Here is an 18,301-nt window from a genome sequence, read left to right on the forward strand (position 1 = left end):
CAGGTGCGGCTGCTGGGGGGGCTCCCGGCAGGGGCGAGGGGCGCCGGCCTGCCCGGGCAGCCCCACTCGTGCCGTGGGGCGCGGGTGGCCCTGATTGTGCCGGGGTGGCCGGGGCACCCCGGCTGCGGGCGAGCAGAGGTGGCTGCCGGCGGGTTGAGGGGTGCAGGCGTTGCACACCGCCCCCCCCCCCCCCTTCCCCCCCTCCTCCCCTCCGCGCTCCGTGGGGACTCCCGGCGACGCGGCCCGGCCGGGCTGGTCCCGGCGCTGCCCCGGGATGAACTCCCGGCGGGCCCGGGTCCCGGGTTTGTTTTGGCTGAGGCTCCGCTGGGCTCCAGCCCGGCGCTCCCCGGCCCCGCCGGCCGCCCGCTCGCGGCGTGGGGCTGTGACTAAGCAGGAGCCGCTTCCCACCCGGGGAGGAAGAGGAGCGGCGGTTCCCCTCCCCCTCGGCCCCGGTGCTCGCCGCTGCGCCGGGATTCATCGCCTGGGCCCCGGCAGGCGAGGAGGGGGTGGGGGGGGGGAGTGGGATTGCTGCCTGTTCCCGGTGATGCTCCAAATGCCGCTCGCCCGTTACCGGTGAAAACCCGGGCTGCGGGGCCCGAACGGCGCGTCCTGCGTTGCAGACATATTGTCTGGGCCCCGCTCGCCGCCTCCGCAGCCTTCCCACCCTCCCGGCGCGGCCTCCCCTCCCCGCTCCGGGCCACCGCTGCCCCCGGGATCCGCGATGGCCGCTGCCGGCCACGCTGCGGCCGGGTGGGCCCCCCGGGGGGGTTCGGTTCCCCGGAGCGGGGAGGTGTTTGCCTCCCCACGGCAGGCACAGGACGTCGCACGGGGTGGCTCTGCAGCACACCCCACTCCGGGGACCATCGCCGACGCGTCTCCTTTGGGTGGCCCCCTTGGCTGGGCAGCCCCGGGTGCACCCCGTCTCGCTGCCCAACGCGGATCGGAGCCCCCAGCCCCCCCGGGGTGCCACGTCCTGGCTGCCAGCGGGGCCGGGGTTGCGCTCCAGGGACCGGGACCCACTGCAGTGTGGGCAGCCGGGGTGGCGTGCAGCCCCGCAGAGCCCCCCGGGTGGGATGCTGCCCCACGGGCGGGCAGAGGGGTGAGGACCAAGGCAAGGGGCAGGCAGGAGTTCGTTCTTATCCGCGTTTCCCCTGGCTTCTTCTCCCTCTGGCACGGCAGAGAGGGAGGGTGTGGGGCGAGCTGGTTGCCAGCCAGCAGCTCGGGAGCTCTCCCAGCGCGGCGACGCCAGCAGAGCTGCTGCTGCGAAACCATCAGAGCAACGTGATGCGACGTGCGGAGCGCGGTGATGTGACAGTCCCGTGGTGCCATGTCCAAAATAGTCAGCGCAGCTCTCGCTTGTCGGAGGGCTCCGAGCAGGGACGGGCGGCAGCACGGGCAGCCTGCTGGGAGTGGAGCCGGATCCTGCACGGCCCCCGCCCCGGTAGGTGCCCGCAGCCGCGTTGTGAGGCTCAGGATCTGCTTTTTGGAGGTGCTAAGCACCTGCTCCCCGAGAGGCCGGGTCCCGCCAGGTGCGGAGCCCCCTGCCCTGCCTTCAGGCCAGGATTCTGGTTTCCCAGCGTGATGCTAGCAGACAGGTTTTTGGGAGCGTGGCTGGGCCAGCTGCCCTCGGCGCTGGCGTCTCTGCACGGGTCGCCCCAAGGACGAGGACACCTCCCGTCGCTGCTGCCGGTGCTGCCCAGATGGATGGCAGGCAGGTGCTGCCCTCGGCCTCTTTGGGGCTGTGCCGTGACCGCCGCCAAATGGAAAATTTGCCGTGGGGGTGCCGGGATGTAGCAGGAACTCAGGCTCCTTCCTCTGCCTGTATTTTAAACCCTGGAAACCCCCCGGCTCTGGCCCCGCTCTGGCCACGAGATCCTGTCTCCCAAGTTCCCCTTGTTGCTCTCTGGTTTGGCACGTCACTGCTGGCTGGGTGCTGAGCTTGGCGGCCTCTGCCAGGGGCTGGCGCAGTTCCCCCATGGCTGCCCCCATGCCCACCCATCCCGGTGCCTCAGGGGGGTACGGACCCCAGGAAGGGAGACTGAGCCTCCGTGCAGGGCCCTCCCAAACCAGCCCTTGCCAGGAGGAGGTTGAAAAGGCAGCGTGGCCTGAGCTGGGTGGGCAATGCCCTGCTGTGCCCCTTCCTCCTGCCCAGCACCCACTGCAGGCATCCAGCTGTGCCCCCCCCCCCCGTGCGCTTCTGCCCGTACCCCTCCTGCCCTGCTCCTGCCTGGCCCGGGAGGCCCACCCCCGAGGCAGAGCTGTGGGCAGCACATGGGGCAGCGTGGGACGGTGCTTGCCCTGCCCCGGCGCTGCCGGCTGCAGCTGCATTTTGCTGGCTCGGAGCTGGCGGGGGAGAGGAGCCGGCCTCGGGCTACAGCACCCGTGCTGCCCCGGGGCCAGGGTGCGGGTGGGCGTGGGCAGCAGCAGCACGGGAACCCCCCACGGGGGGGGGGGGGGGGGGGGGAGACGGAGACGGGGTGTCGTTGCCGTGGGTGGCTGTGGGGGTGGCACTGGGCACCCCCGCGGTGTGGGGCTGCGAGTGCTAGTTCTGCACATCACCCCATCTCCCTGCCCGTGTGTGTGAGCTGGGGCTGAGGGTGTGCGTCAGCGCTGCGCCCGCAGCCGGGACGTGCCGGGGCTGTGCCCGGGGTGCTTGCTCCCTGTCCCCATCATCCCAGTGCGAGGGGTGTTGCAGCACGGGGGGGGGAATCCCGGGAGCTGGAGGGGGGGAGCGGGGAACAGGGCAGGGCTCGGCACCGAAGCACACCTGAGAGGTAGCGAGGCGGTGTAGGATCCGGGGGAAGCGCTGGGGCTCTGAGCACCCCCAGGGTTTTGAGCACCCCTGTGCACCCCATGGCACGCCAATGGCCTCGGGCAGCCAGTCCAGACACCAGCACCCACAAAATGATCCCGGCCTCGGGGCCACGGCTGCTTCCCCGCCCAGCACAGGGACATGTTGGCAATGAGGAGAGGCCTCAGGGACGTGTCCTTCCCCCTCCTCTGGCACGGCCGTGGGGCTGCCATTGAGGTGGTGGTGGTGGGGGGAGGCAGCTGGCAATGAAGGGCCTGAGGGCACACTGGGCGCACGGGTGTCCCCACGGGCTGTGGGAAGTGGCCCGGCCCTGCAGACCTGGTGGTGGCTGTTGGGGCTGGGGTTCCCCTCAGGACCTCGTCCCTGGGCGTCGCGGGGACTCGTGCAATGGTCAGGGTCCGCTGGCCGGGCGCTGTGGCACCAGCGGCTGCGGGTGGCTTTGCAGCAGCCACCAACGGGGCCCTGCTGCGCCCGCCCGCCCTCCCCTCCCGGGGCAGGGGTGGGCCCTGGCCAAAGCCCCCGTCCCCGGGTGGGTGCTGCATGTGGAGCAGCCCGTGGCGGGTCTCGGCCGTGCCGCAGAGCCGGTACGTGAGGATACGGCGGGCGGGGGCGAGCTGAGGTTAACGCGTGGCAGGTGTCCCCCCCCTCCCTCGTGGGAAGCGCCCTGCGGGGAGCGCTCGCCCGGAGCACCCCGCGGGGCCTCGATGTGCTCTCGCTTCACGGCACCGGGGGATCAGCCTCTGCCTGGCTGAGCAGCCCCAGCCATGTGCCAGCCGTGGAGCGACGCCGCACCGGGCAGCGCCAGCGGCGTGTGGTGGTGCGGGCGCTGGTGGCATACGGACCCGCGGGAGGAGCTGGGATGGACTGGGTGACGCGACGGTCGAGGGGCAGCTCCTCGCCCCGTGGCTGTGGCGCGTGGCTGGGCACGGCGCTATCCTGCTGCCACCAGCACCGGGCTGGGGGGGGGCTGCGGGAGAGCCATGCCTGCATGTCTCGGGGGACAGGGAGCTAATCCCCTGCGGAATGCCCCGGCCGGGGGAGAGGGGACGCCCGCGCCGCCTGGGCGCAGCAGCGTTGGGTTTCAGGGCAGCTGCCGTGCTGGAGCAGCGACAGGGACAGATGGCGGCAGGGCTGGCCCCGGCTCTGCGCTGGGGTTTTGGCCGTGCCCAGCAGCCCTGCCCTGGCCACGGGTGCCAGTGGGGTGGGACGGATCCTGCCCAGGGCTGTGCCCGGGGCTCCGTGCCCGGTGGTGTGGGGTGGCAGGAGGCACCCACCATCCCCTCGTGCCGCTCCCCGCACGGCCGGAGCTGCGGGAGATATTCCCGTGGGCTCGGAGGTGTCAGCCCGCCCTTGAGGCTTTCGCTTGGCTGGTGGCCCCGCGGGCAGCAGCACTCGAAGGGGGTCACCCCTCCGAGCTGGGACACGCATGGTGCCACCGCAGGTATTGTCCTCAGAGCTGGCACCCGCGGGGCCACCGAGCCCCCCTGCCCCCGCGGGTGCCAATCTGGGGCAGCCCTGGGGAATTGGGGGGGGGGGCTGCAGCCCTGACACCTTCCCGGCTGTGCGTCAGGCTGATGGCCACTTCACGGGGCGCAGCGATGGGGACGTGGGATGTGCAGGATCGGGGCCAGGGGATGGGCCGGCTTCCTGTGGCAGAAAATACCCGGAAGGCTGCTGGGGTCTGCGGGGGGGGGCCGGGGCTGGCTGTGTCCCCTGCGGAGCCCGAGCTGGGTGAACCCTGCTGGCACAAGTCCCAGGCTGCTGGGGGGCTGCAGCAGGACCCCCAGCCCCTCCCTGGGCAGGTGGGTGCTGGTGTGGGTGCTGGGGGATGGTGGGACCTGGGGTGCACGGGCACCGGCGCAGGGTGGAGGAGCGGCGCCGGCCGGTGTTTGCGGAGCCCACACTTTGCCCCTCGCTGAAGATTGTGGAAGAGCTCTGCAAACACGGCCGAGCCCGGCGGGTGACATCACCCCACGGTGAGAGCCAAGTGGGTGCCGGTCACCGGTGTCCCCACCACCCCACCCCGCCGGAGCCGGGGTCACACGCTGCAGCGGTGCCCTTGGGGCTGGACCCGGGTGCCCGCGGCACCAGGGTGGGTCGGGCATCGCTCGTGGGCAGGGGCGACGGCGCTGCCTGCTGCGTGGGGGGCAGGGCTGTGGTCCCGGTGTGCACCCCAAAGGTGCGTTTGTAAAGGGGTGCTTTACCGGGGCGGGGGGAGGGAATCACCACTGCTGGGCAGCGCAGGCCGTGCTGGTGCAGAGGGCACACGCTGTGGCTTTGGGAGCGGGGGGGGGACACACTGGCACTGTGTTTCCATCCCCAGCGCTGGGGTGTGCAGTGGGGTCCCCCAAGGTCCCCGGCTGGCGGGATCCCCCGGGGCTGGCTGGAATGGGGGGGGGGGGGGGGCGATTCCCCAGGCTGTTCCCCTCGGGGTGCAGAGAGCACTATGCCCCCCCACCCGCCCCACGCCGAGCGGCCCCACACGCGGGGAGGGGGGGCTGTTGGCCGGCGGCGGCCTCGTGTGCATTCCTGGGCCATGAGTTCATGGCTGCGCGCGGGCCCGGCCGTGGCACGGCGCGGCGCGGGGGGACATGGGCCGGAGTGGTGACGTCAAGCCGCGGGGGCCCGCGCCCATCCTGCCGCCAGCACCGGCGGAAGCGGCCCCGCATCCTCCGGGGAGAAGCTCGTGGGTCACCGGGCCTGCCTGGGGGGGTGTGTGTGGGGGGGTCTCTGTCCCCGCGTCCCCCCGCGGCGGGGCCGGGGCGGCAGCTGTCGGGGGAAGAAGGGCGGCTTTGTGGCGGCGGTGCCTGGCAGAGCCCCGGCCGGTCCCTCTGTGTATTGTGCACCCGGCGCCTGGCACCCGGCGTGGGGTGGCGTGGGCACCCCCCGAAATGGGGGGCAACGGCAGGGCGTGGGTGGGGGGTCCCGCTGCCTTGTCCCAGGGGACTGTCCCTAGCCCCTGCTCCCGAGGGCTGCGTTTGGGGGGACGGGGCTCCCCCGCTGCGTGACCCCCAGCTCTGCTTTGCCTCTGTTGCAGGGAAGCCACCGTCCCTGATGGGAGACAGTGTGTGTCCCCCCACCTCACCGCCCCCCTCGCCCGGGGACGCCCTGCAGGGAGAAGGCGCCCCCCCGCAGCGTGACCGACCCGTCCCTCCAGCCGCCGTCCCCTCCGGACAGCCCGTCTCGCCCGTCCCTCCAGCCGTCACCCCCTCCGAAAAGACCGTCTCACCCGTCCCTGCAGCCGTCACCCGCTCTGGGCAGCCTGTCTGCCCCCCCGCCGTCACCCCCCCCCCGGAGAGCAGCACCCCGCAGCGTGACCAACCCGTCCCTCCAGCTGCAACGCCACCGGGACAGCCCGTCTCCCCCAGCCCTGCAGCTGTGGCCCCCTCAGCAGAGAGTGTCCCCCCTTGGTGTGACCAGTCACCCCCTGGGCCCCCCCAGCCCCCTGTGACGGAGCACCCCAAAGAAGAGGCATCGCCCCACACCGCCGGCCAGCCGGTCCCCGTCCACGCTGCTGCCCCTTGCCCGGCAGAGACACTGCCCCGTGGGGGCGAACCCCTGGCTCCGGCTGCTGCTGAAGGGGCCCCTTCTGATGCCAAGACCCCCCCGGGGGGCACGGCCGGGCCCTCGAAGGATGTGCCCCCCCGGAGCGACCGCCCCACCCCGGCTGCAGCCTCTCCGGCTCCTGCTGCCAGCCCCAGGCCCAAGCAAGGTGGGTGCCCGGGGCGGGGCAGGGGTGCTCCGGTGATGCTGGCACCCCCGGGCGCTGCTTGATGCCTCCGTGCCCAGCTGGTGCCAGTGCAGCACTGGGGCTGGGGGGGGGCCGGGCGCTGCTCTGATGGTGTCTCCCCGCTGCAGATGCCCAGAAAGCCCAGGCGAGGCACAAGCAGGCGAAGGAGCGGCGCGAGGAGAGGGCCAAGTACCTGGGTACGGGGCTGGGGGGGGCAGGGTGGGACGTGGGGCCAGTGACCTCCCCCCCCCGGGCGCGTGTGGGGAGGGAAAGTGGATGGGGGGGGGGAGGCAGGAGCTAAGCAGCTTTGCCAGGTCACAGGCAATCCCATTAGCTGCGATGAGCTGAGCCCGGGCAGGACATGCTCTGTCCCCCGCCATGCTGCTGCCGCGCTCCCCCCGCCGCTCCCCGCGGTCTGGGTGCCCCCCGGGTGCACGGGTGCCCCCCGGTCTGTGCAGGTGCCACCAGCCCAGGCAGCCCCGCAGCCACTCGGGGCGGCGGGCGAGCGGGGCCCCCGCGCCGCGCATGGGGCCTCCTCATCCCCGCGCTCTTTCCACCCTCATTCCCCCATTGTTCGCCGGCGCGGCGCAGCTCGGCGGGCTCCCGGCCTCCCTTTTGTCCTCGCCCAAACCCCTCCCTTGCCGGCCGGCCGCGATGCCGCCTGCCCCGCGCGCCCAGGGAGCCCGGCAGCGTGCCCCGACTGGAGCCGGCCCTCGGCCCCGTGCCGCCGGCGCGGGCACGCGTCCCCACCGCGGGGCTCAGCGGGGCCGGGGCTGTGCCTCGGGGGTGACCCCGCTGCCCCGGCTCCCTCCTGCAGCTGCCAAGCGGGTGCTGTGGCTGGAGAAGGAGGAGAAGGCCAGGCTGCTGCGGGAGAAGCAGCTGGAGGAACGGCGCAAGCGCCTGGAGGAGCAGCGGCTGAAGGCGGAGAAGCGCCGCGCCGTCCTGGAGGAGCGGCAAAGGCAGAAGCTGGAGAAGAACAAGGTGGGAATGGGGGGGATCAGGGGCGCAGCGGGCGGGGGGTCGGGGCCGCACGCCGGGGGTGCGCTCCCCGGGGAGACCCAGTGGCTCCAGCAGCCCTTTGGGAGCCGCCCGCCATGCCCATCCTTCATGGTGCAGAGCCTCTGCGGCGCCCGGCCCCTTGGGCACGCGTGTCCTGGCCAGGACGGGGACACCACTGCCCCATCTCCCTCCAAGCATCCCCATCGCTGCGACAGCCTCGCGCCGGGGGGCTCTGGCTGGTGCCGGCCCCGTTCCCCCAGCCCTCAGCCTCACCCTGTCCCTCTCCCTCGGGCAGGAGCGCTACGAGGCGGCAATCCAGCGGTCGGCCAAGAAGACGTGGGCAGAGATCCGGCAGCAGCGGTGGTCCTGGGCTGGGGCCCTGCACCACGGCTCCCCAGCGCACAAAGATGGTGAGTGCTGGGCTGGGTGAGGGCACCGGGGGCTCTGCTGGCGGTGGGGACGGCTGGGCATGGCTCTGCGGTGCCCTGTGCAAGGGGGGCGAGACCCCTCCAACCCAGCTCGGCCCCACTCTGCTGTAGGCTCATGCTGCCGGCACCCCCAGGGCTGTGCCGGGGCCCGAGGGGGTCCCTTGGCTTTTCCCCCCTCGGAGTGGGGCTGGGTGTAAGCTGGAGGCTGGGCGTCACAGTCACCGTCGTGCTTGGGGACGGCCTGGCTGCCGGTGGTGATGCCGTGGCCACGCTGCCCAGGTCTCCAGCAGCCGGGAGGAGTCAGGCGTGGGCTGTGGAGCTGCGCGAGGCCATTGCCGTCTCTCGTTGGGGGGTCTGTGCTGTGGCGTGTCCCCTTGTCCCCCCAGCTGGGTGGGGGCAGAGCTTGGCCCGGGGGGTGGCCATGGCTGGGTGTGCTCCTGGGTGTGCACGGCTGTGCCGTGCCTCGCCGTGCCGCTGCCCCACGGCCGGAGCGCTGAGCCCAGCTGGCCCCTCTCCTTGGGGGTCCTCGGGGACACCCTGCGGGGTTAGGGAGGTGGAGGTGTCCCCTGTCCCCTGACCGCCGAGGGGACAGGGCTGCTGCGGCGGGTGCTGGCACTGGCCGATGGCACAGAGGGGAGCGCTGCGCCCCTGGGGTCTGTCTGCCCCTCTTGTGCCGTGGGGCAGCTGTGCCTGCCCCGGCCGTGTGTGCCGGCGCCACGTGCCTGGCGCTGCATGCGCACCGGCGTTGTGTGCCCAGCTGTGCCTGCCGGGGGCTGTGCGTCCGGGCGCCGTGTTCTGGTTACGCCCGGTCGGGCTGTGCGTCTGGGTTGCCGCGCGTCCGGCTGTGGCTCGTGGCAGGCTCGGGGACAGCCCCGTGCGTCCACGGTGCAGCGCCTGGCAGGGTCTGGCAAGGGGACACCTTCCCCTGCCACCTCCCGCGGGGACGTGCTGCCGGAGCCGCCGCCGGCGCTCTCACTCACTGATCTCATGGCTGCCACCCCCACCGGCAGCGAGCTCCCCCGGCCATTTTCTCCGGAGGAGCCCGGCCGGGATGGAGGGATCCCAGCACCCTGGGGAGGTGCTGCCGGCCACCAGCACCCTCCTGGTGCTGCCGGAGTGACCCGGCGCTGGTGTGAGCATTGTCCCGTGTCTGTCTGGACCTGCTGCCCTCAACCAGCTCCCCCAGGCTGGCTGCTCGCTCGCTGCTGCCGAGGTCCCTCGCCATTTGGCTCCCAGTTTTCAGGACTGTTTTGGGGGAGACTGGCGTGGCGGGGCCCGGGAGCCGCCCTGGCTCCCTGAGGATGAGATCCCTGCATGATTCCAGCATGATCCCCCGGGGCTCGGGCACCGTGCCGTGCCGGATGCCAGCGTCGTGTCTCGTGTCCCCGGACACCAGCGTCTCCTGGCCCCACTCTCTGTGCCGCGTCCTCCTGCTCCCGCCCCAGTGCCCCGGCGCGGCCGTGCATGCTGCATGTGGGGGGGCCCAGCCCCAGCCCTGGGACCTTAATGCCCTTGTGTCTTTTCCCTCCTCCAGGTGCGAGCCGATGCTCGGTGTCCGCTGTAAACCTCCCCAAACACGTCGACTCTATAATCAACAAGCGGCTCTCCAAATCCTCTGCCACCCTCTGGAACTCTCCCAGTAGAAGTAAGAGCCCTTTGCGTTTGCCCCAGCGCAGGCTCCCGCCCAGCGCTGGGGACCCCCGAGGCCAGGGTCCCCCCATCCCCAGGCCCTGCCTTGCAGCACGGTGCCCGCGGAGAGAGGAGAAGCCGTTTGCTGTTTGTGGGAGGAGGCTGGAGCCGGCTGGCGGCTCCTTGAGGCTGCGTGCAGGCTGGGAAGATGAGGAGGAGGAGGAGGAGGAGGAGGAGGAGGAGGAGGAGGAGGAGGAGGAGCAGGAGCAGGAGCAGGCGGGTGATGGCAGCCCCGTAGGGTGCCAGGACGGGGACTGGGAGCCCTGGCTCCCTGCCCCGGGGGCAGCTCCGGTGGGTGCAGATGCAGCCGCAGAGCCGGGGCCGCCTGTCACTGGACCCTCCCTGGGGCTGGGCACGGTGCCGGTGCCCGCGGCCACGCCGCCTGTCCCCACAGGCACCCGGGGCTGGGTGCCACAGAGCGCCCTGGGCGCGGTGCTGCGTCGGGTGCTGCAAGGTTGTCCTGGCCCTGGGCGAGTTGCCCGAGGCTGCCGGCTGTGCCAGAGGGATGCGTCCAGCGCCGGGGCTGCTGTTGTGTTTCGGGGTTGCCTGGCGATGGGTGCGCGCCTTCCCGGCCGGGTATAAATAGCCAGAGCAGCTGACGCGGGCGGCTGCGGGCAGCGGTGACGCAGGTGGCTCCTGCCACCCCGTGCTGGGGGCTCAGCCTGGGGAGAGGCACCCAGGGGCTCTCGGCACCACCCAGGTTGGAGCAGCATCTCCCTGGGCTGGTGCCGGACCCAGCGCCCCATCCCCCCCGCTGCAGCCATGGCTGTTTTCTCCCCTTCTGGCAGTGGGTGCTGCTCCCAGCGTGACCAGGGGCCCCGGTGGAGAGGGGCAGAGGGGCCCCGTCTCTGTGGGTGCTTCCCTTGCACCCGTGGGGTGCTCGGTGTGCTGGAGGGCAGCCAGTGGCAGCCCTGTGCCCAGCTGAGCCGGCAGCGTGGCCGTGGACCACCATTCCTCGGGTGCCACGAGCCTGGCCTGGCTCCCGTGACACGCTCGGTGACTTCGGCGCAGCTCCCTCGGGGCGGGGGCAGGCTGCGGTGTCCCTGCGGCAGCTCCAGCATGCGGGGGGGCTCGATGACACCAGGCCAGGGGCACAGGGAGGGTGCGTGCCAGCGCCAGGCGCAAGGAGAGGGCCAGCGTGGAAGGGGCTGCTGCCGGCGGGGTCGCACCCTGGTGCTGCTTGCTGTGGGTGCGCGCTGGCTGGGGCGGCCGTGGGGCACAGGGACCCACGGGTGCCTAGCTGCCCACCCACGCCGGCACCCGCACGGCCCCTCGTCCTGCTCCGCCAGCCGTGCGGGGCAGTGGGGACCCTTCCTCAGCGTGCCTGATCCTTGGGCACTCCCGGAGCCGTACACGTGCCCCTGCCACAACCCCACGGCTGCTCCCTCCTGGCGGGGGCCGGGGCTGGTGCCTGGGGGCTCGGGGATGCGCTAAGGGCCCCTCTCCCTCCCCAGACCGGAGCTTGCAGCTGAGCCCATGGGAGAGCAGCATCGTGGACCGGCTGATGACGCCCACCCTGTCTTTCCTCGCGCGCAGCCGGAGCGCCGTGACGCTGGCTGGGAACGGCAAAGAGCAGGGTGAGCACCCGGGGGGGGGGGGGGAACGGGGCCACACCGGTCCAGGCGCAGGCAGGGGACAGGGATGAGGGTGCTTGAAGCCAGCGGAGAGCTGGTGCCGGTGCCGTGCCGTCCCCGTCCTGACGGTGTGGTGCCTCCTACCCCCAGTGCCCGTGTGTCCCCGCTCGGCCTCCGCCAGCCCCCTCAGCCCCTGCCACAACCACCGCCTGCAGCACCGCTGCTGGGAGCGGCGGAAGGCGGCCGCCGGCAGCCCCGACGTGACGCCGCGCCGCAGGGCCGAGCCCTCGCCCGTGAGTGCCACCTCCCACGGGGACCCCTGGGTGCCACGGCAGCCGCGGGGCACAGCACGGCTCCCGGCTGAGCCAGAGCACCCGGCGCTGACTCTGTCTCTCCCCGGCCGGAGCAGAAGAAGAAGGAGAAGAAGGAGAAGGAGCGGGAGAACGCCAAGGAGCGCAGCGCCCTGTCCCGCGAGCGCAGCCTCAAGAAGCGGCAGTCGCTGCCGGCAGCACAGCCCCGGCTCCTGCCCGCAGCGAACAGCAGGTAGGGAGGGGGCTGCCCGGCCCCCCTGCTGCCCTGGGGGTTGCCCCCACCCCGTTAACGTTGTCTCTCGCTCCGTTTGCAGCCCCGGCCCCAAGAACCGTCCCTCATCCCCTGCCACCCCCAAAGCCCGTCCGGCGTCCCCCAGCCCGGCCCTCGGCTCTCCCCACAAGCCGCCCCTGCCCCGCAGCACCCACTCCTCTCCCAAGGTGCGGGCCAGGACCCGGGAGGAGCGGGGGGAGCAGGAGGGCCAGGCAAAGGCACGCCAGAAGAAGGAGGAGGAGCAGGGCCCGCCCCCCCCCGCCCTCCCGGAGCCCCCCAAAGTGCCCGCAGAGCCAACAGCAGGTGGGTACGGGGTGGCTGGGGGGGAGGGGGGCGGGCAGTGGGACTGGGGGAGGTGGGAGCAGCACTGACGCTGCACGCACCCCTCAGCCCCCCCAGTCCCTGCAGCCCCTGGCCCCGTGCCGGCCCCCCCCCCCCGGCAGACCCCCGGCTGGCACCACGGACCGGGAGGAGGCTGCTCGGCTGCTGGCGGAGAAGCGGCGCCAGGCCCGCGAGCAGCGGGAGCGCGAGGAGCGGGAGCGCCGGGAGCAGGAGGAGCAGGAGAGGTGGGTGCTGACCCCCCCAGCCCCCGGTCCTGGCCCCCCCACCTTGCTGAGGGCCCCCTCCCCACAGACGGCTGCAGGAGGAGCGGGCGCAGCGGGCGGCAGAGGAGCAGACCCGCAGGGAGGCCCTGGCACGGCAGCGGGAGGAGGAACGGCGGCTGCAGGAGGAACGTGAGGCCCAGGAGCGAGCACGGGCCGAGCGGGAGGAGGCAGAGAGGCTGCAGAGACAGGTCTGGGGGGTGGCAGGGATGGGGGAGGAAGAGGTGGGGCAGGGATGCTCCCCTGTGGTTCCCACCCCAGCGGGATGCAGGGGCGAGGATCAGCCCTGCCCCTCCACGCGCAGGCTGGCGGGAGGGGACGTGGGGCAGGGGGGTGCTGAGCCACCCCAGCAGCCTGTCCCCACTGCCCCTGCCCCGTCCCATCCGTCCCTGCCCTGGCTCACCCGTCCCCACGGTGCCACAGAGGGAAGAGGCCGAGGCGAGGGCACGCGAAGAGGCCGAGCGGCAGCGCCTGGAGCGGGAGAAGCACTTCCAGCGTGAGGAGCAGGAGCGGCTGGAGAGGAAGAAGGTGAGGAGGGCTGGGGGCACCCCTGGGCGCGCGGCGTGGCAGGGGCTCCCCCTGCGAGGGGTCCTGCCCAGCACCCCGGGCCGGGCTGCTGGCCAGGGCCGTGCGCCGAGCCCCTCTCTGCCCCGCAGCGCCTGGAAGAGATCATGAAGAGGACGCGCAAGTCAGACGTGGCCGATGCCAAGGTGGGTGCCTGTTCCCTGAGGGACACGAGGGGAACTCTGCAGAGCCCTCCCACCCCTGCCCGGAGCTTCTGCTGCCCCTCACAGCTCTCCTCTCTCTGCAGAAGAAGGAGGACAAGAAGGTGGTGAACGGGAAAGCGGCCGAGCAGGAGGATGTCCCAGGTACGCGGCGCCTTCCCACAGCCTGCTGCCCTTCTGGGGTGCTCAGGGTCCGTGGAGCCACGACCCCATCCCGCTCCCCGCCAGCCACGCTCCTGCCCGGGGCCATGGCTGAGCGGGGGCTCTGCCGCTGTCCCCAGCCCGTGAGAAGCGTGCGGGGCCGATGCCGAAGGAGGAGGAACTCCCCGAGACGGAGAGGCCGAGCGTGGGGACTCCAGGGGGGCCGAAGGGCCTGGCGGGCGAGGGGCTGCCGCCAAGGTGAGCGTGGGGGCTGCTGCGGGGGGCTCAAGGGGGTCGGCGGGGCCCTGGCTGACCCCAACCATCCCATCCCACAGCTCCTCGGCCAAGGAGGCGGCATCCCTGGTGAACGGCATGCAGCCCAGCAAGCACGAGAACGGCTTCTCGGGCACGGAGGGGTCGCCGGAGCTGCTGGAGCTCTCCCACCACGGCAGCAGCCCCGGCAGCATCATCCCCTTCGGCGACAAGGAGCCCTTCCTCAAGCAGGCCGTGGTCAAGCCCCCCCAGGTGACAGGTAAGCAAGGGGAGCGGTGTGGGGGGGGCCGGGGTGGTGTCAGGGCCACCTCGATCCCACTGCTGTGCCCTCCCTCCGCCCGCAGAGGTGCTCTGAGGGCCAGGCCCCAGCAGACGTCCCCGCGGAGCCGCCACCCGTGTCCCGACTCCGGCCGCCGGCGCAGAACCGTAGCTGTCGTCAGAAGAAAGAAAACCTCACCGCTCTCCCCCCCGCACACCCGGCCCTGCCGCGGGGGGCCTGGGCGGTTTGGGACCCCGGCGAGGCGGCCGCCAGCCCCCTGCCCGCTGTGGGGACACCTCGTTTCTATCTTCAGTCTTGGTTTTATTTCGTTTTTTTTTTTAAATATGCACCTTATCAGACTGACACCCCCACCCTAGCAGCCTGCCAGAGCCGCCCCAGACGTGTGGTGTAATACTGTAGTTATTTAACTTGCTGGGTACAATGTATGTGAATACTGTAAATAGAGCTCGGTCAGACATTCGGGACGCTTGCCTGGCCCAGCCCTGTGTGGCGTGGGAGGATTTGGGGCTCCCGGGGCTGGCGAGTTGGAGGGCTGCAGCCCCGGGGGGGGGAGGTCACTCCCCATCCCTCCGTCTGTCTGCGTGTGCCCCCCCGCGCCCGGCCAGCCCCGCGCTGCTCTCCGTGCCGTTGTGACAGTGTTATGCATCCGGACAACCTTTGCAAACAATAAAAATGGACAACTGCCCTCACCTGGCTGCGTCCCTGGGGTTACGGGAACCGCGCTGCGGGCAGGCAGCCGTGCCTCTGGGGCGGGGGGGGGGGGGGGGGAGCTGACCCCCGCCTTGGGGCTCGCCGCTGGAGCCCCCCCAGCGCTGTTTGTCTGTCCCAGCTCCCCCCCGGGGGCGCGGCGGGGTTAGCCTGGCTGCTCTCTCCACACACAGCCCGAGAGCCGCGCCCTCGGGCGCTGCAACCGGCCTATAAACCAGGCAGCCGCCTCAGGGCGCGGGGACCCCGCGGCCTCCGGCTGCAATGAGGGCCGCGGCCTGCGCCGCCGAGGCCCGGGCAGCGACCGGTTCAGCGCCCGGCTGCTCCGCCCCGCCGCCCCCCTCCAAGGCGGGGGAAGCGGCGGGGGAAGCGGCGGAGGGCGGCTGGGCTGGGCTCGGCCCCCGGCGGGGAGCGGAGGAGGGCGGGCAGCCTGCGCCACGGCCACCGCCCCCGCCGCCATTTCCCGGCCGGGCCCTGCCCCTCCGTGGCGCGAGGGGCGGGCGGGGAGGACGCGGAAGTTGCGTCACCCCCTCCGCGCAGGAGCCGCTGGGAGCTGTAGTCCGCCCGGCGCCACCGTCTCGCCCAGCGCGGGGGAGGCCGGACTGCGGCTCCCGGCAGCCCCCGCGGGCGGGCGCGAAGCGGAAGTGCGTGCGGGAGGGGAGGCGGAGGCGCCTGGCTGCCGAGGAGGCCGCGGGCGGAGCGGGGTTCGGTGAGTGCGACGGGGCCCGGGCCTGCCCTCTGCCGCCGCGTCCTCCGCGGCCCCTTCCTCCCTCCCACCTGGCACCGAGAGGCTCTCGGCGGCTGCGCCGCTCACCCCGGACGGGCTTTTCCCCGCACCGCGGGCCTCAGCGCGGCCCTGCGGCCTTCCTTTCCCGCCCCCCTTCCCCCCCCCCCCCCCCCCCGCCCTACCGGCAGCCGCCACATGCCGGGCGCGGCCCCCCCGCCCCCCCTTCCCCTCTCACCCTCCGACGAGGCTCGAGTGCGGCGTGGGGCGCTCCCGGGGCCGCCGCGGGCCCGGCCCGGGATGGGCCGCGTGGCTGGGTAGGGCCAGGCCTCGCGTAGCCTTCTCGCGTCCCCGGGGCTGGTTGGGCCCGGCCCGGAAAGCCGCCTTTGTCCCGCTCCGGCCCCGGGGCCGCCCTTGTCCCGCCCCGGGCCTGTCCCCGCAGATTCCTCCCCCGCCCTGGGCCTGTCCCCGGAGGTTTCCTTCACTGTCCGGGGTCACGGCCTGTGTCCGGGCCCCCCACCCTGCTCGCTGCGCCCCCTGAGGCGCTGTCCGTGCTCCCGAGGACGGGGGGTCGGGGGCGCTGGGGGGAGCGGCAGCTTGGCCGGGCTGCAGCCGCGACACCGTGAGCTGGGGCTGAGCCCCCGGCGGTGTGTGGCTCACGCACCGGCGCTCAGCACCGTCTGCTTCTCGGCGCAGCACGCTGGGTTTGTTCACTCTCGCTCCCTGCTCTGTGGCTGGTTTAAAAGTGGAGTTTGGTAGAACCTCAGGTGATGCGGTGGAATGGGCTTCACAGAGGCACGCGTGAGCTCTAAATCTTAATTTTCCCCAGGCTGACGAGAGCTTCTTTCCCTAACTCTTGTTGTTTTGGGGAGATTAACGTGTTTGAGGTTTCCAGAAGTATATTTCAAAGTCTCCACAAGGTAATTGTCACTCTAGTTGCCTCCTGAATGGCTTTCTGAGTGTGTTTATGTGCCAGGAGGTGACGTGATAAGTTTGGAGTAAGCAGTACTCCGTGTAACAGCCCGGGGAGGCGCGGGTTCACTTCTGTGTTCGTGTGCATGAGGACTCTGTAGCTGTGGAGTGGGTGGTGGTGTGTGTGCAGCAGTGTTTCCTCGGGGCTTGTTGGAGGTGGGGTACTCTTTCTTGGTTTTAAGTACACAGTGATGTGTCTGATGCTGTGGCATAAGAACAGATTTGTTCATTGAAATAAACAATATCTAAAATTGTTTAGAAAACGCTATAGGTTGTCTTACAGATGATGGGCGGAAGAAGAGCAGCCTTTATCTGCTGCTTCTGCAGCAGTGTCAGCACAGAGCACGTGCCTAAGAGGCTGCAGGGTCACATCAGCAAACGGACATTTTCAAGACGCTCTATCCTGAGAGCACAGACAATTAAATCATACGGTTGCTCTCTGCAAAGGTCTCTTGCAGTATTCCCTCCTGCTAGCAGCAAAGGCAGGTGGTTATGTCAGTGTTTACAGTAAGGCCGATGCGATGTTTTAGGCGTGTTCTCAATGTGCCTTTTGTGTGGACGCTGCCTTCAAGTGCTGTGGCTGAAGAGGAGAGCTGTGCTTTGGGTTTGTATTGCATAACTCGATTTCCGTTCCTTTAAAAAGATACGTTCTGTAGCTTAAGCTTTCGGATTGCCTTTATGGGAGTATATTGTAGAGACAGAAAAAAAAGTATTTAGACCCAACAGTGCCTTCTCCAGGAGTGTTCAGCAGTTGGCCTGTATACTTTGCAGGTGCCCAGCACAGAGTGAGGAAATGGCTGACTTTGAACTGTTATTTAGGCAATCTAACAGCAGGTAGGAGGATAAAATAAGGCAGTTGTAGAGAGCTGTCTAAAATGTATGTTGCACAGTTCCCCTTCAGCTGGGGCTCCTGCCCATGGAAGGAGGGAGGCACAGGGCAGCAGGCGATTGCTGACAAGGGTGCGGGAGGCTTTGCTGCCTGCTAACTCAAATGTCCACATTTTTACACCCTTTTTTATCAGGGATCAAAAGGTGAAACCTTTTACCTGCCAATTTACTGTAAAGAAACAGCTTGGCCATGGTAAGAAGGCATCTGTGGCACAGTCCACTTGGGATCTTTTCGTGGTGCTTGCTGTAGGTGCCTTGGGGCAGCAGCAGATCTCGCTGCGCTGTGTCTCGGCAGTGGCAGGCGTCTGCTGCCGTGAATCCATGCCTGTGTTCTGCCTGGAGCTCTTTGTCTGCAGAAGTCGTGCCTGTGTTTCTGCTGAGTTATGATCTGGTGTCTTCCAGCTATTTTCCTTCCTTGCTAATTCCACATCTTACTGTGAGCTCTGTATCTCTGGAAAACATAGTTTAGCTCTTAGTGCTTCAATAACCACTGTCTGGAAAGAGGTTTCCCTGAATACTGCGATTTCAGAGCAGCCATGTGCCCTTGACCATAACTTCTTAACTTCTGCTTCTGTTTTGACGAAAGTTTTCTTATGTGTATTGTAACTTAAATGGGTGTTCTGCTTTTAGGGTTATGATAATATAATTTATATGTCTGCTGTTTTTGACAGCTTATTTGAGACAGGAAGCTTTGAAAACTATTTTAAGAAAATAGTAATTTGGGTCAAGCTGGGCCTGTGCCCTGAGGTGTTTGAGATTGGCATGCTGAAAGCTAGTGAACACCTAACATGGTTGTTGCTATTAGAAAACAAAATCATTACATGTATAAAGCAGGTGACAATCCTTGTAAGTCAGCAAATTAATTTTTTTCTTTTTTTTACCTGCTCCCACTTTTTCTACTGTAAAAAGTCTTGCTTTGAGGGGCCTATGAAGTACTGGGCTGGACTGGTTAAGCTTGAGGATGCTTTTCATTGTAAAACCGGTGTTCCCCCTGTAGTTTTATCACTAGCTCCCTCACAGAATAGTGCAGTTTTGCCAGAAGCTTGATTTTTAAAAAACTTTTTTTTTTTTTTTTTTTTTAGCTCACTTGGCTTTGTCTTTGCAAAATGACAGTTTGCCGTGTCAGAACTTGTTAATTGTTTAAGCAGCTACGTAGCCCTTGAACTTTTTTCCATAT

At 69.3% G+C, this 18,301-nt stretch overlaps 2 protein-coding genes across 5 annotated transcripts in view; both read left to right on the top strand.

Moving 5' to 3' along the window:
• The first annotated feature begins 4,632 nt into the window (after positions 1 to 4,632).
• Positions 4,633 to 14,524, top strand: MAP7D1 (MAP7 domain containing 1). The gene is given in 19 exon segments (XM_042793844.1): positions 4,633 to 4,788; positions 5,850 to 6,524; positions 6,671 to 6,739; positions 7,360 to 7,523; positions 7,837 to 7,951; positions 9,504 to 9,614; positions 11,113 to 11,235; positions 11,383 to 11,525; positions 11,642 to 11,775; positions 11,858 to 12,117; positions 12,205 to 12,257; positions 12,259 to 12,380; positions 12,448 to 12,607; positions 12,840 to 12,944; positions 13,073 to 13,126; positions 13,228 to 13,285; positions 13,423 to 13,540; positions 13,618 to 13,814; positions 13,900 to 14,524. Coding segments are annotated over 19 exon segments (2,820 nt in total). The 5' UTR covers positions 4,633 to 4,640; the 3' UTR covers positions 13,911 to 14,524.
• Positions 14,525 to 15,152: 628 nt separating this feature from the next.
• The window catches only part of LOC104357462 (thyroid hormone receptor-associated protein 3), a 34,261-nt gene continuing 31,112 nt past the window's right edge, over positions 15,153 to 18,301 (top strand). For all 4 annotated transcript variants that reach the window (XM_042793605.1, XM_042793606.1, XM_042793604.1 and 1 more), the window contains exon 1: positions 15,153 to 15,249. The gene's annotated coding sequence lies outside the window, so the exon portion shown is untranslated. The remainder of the gene's footprint in view (positions 15,250 to 18,301) is intronic.

The sequence above is a fragment of the Tyto alba genome, unplaced genomic scaffold (assembly GCF_018691265.1).
Source record: "Tyto alba isolate M040663 unplaced genomic scaffold, T.alba_DEE_v4.0 Super-Scaffold_20, whole genome shotgun sequence".
Classification (NCBI taxonomy): domain Eukaryota; kingdom Metazoa; phylum Chordata; class Aves; order Strigiformes; family Tytonidae; genus Tyto; species Tyto alba.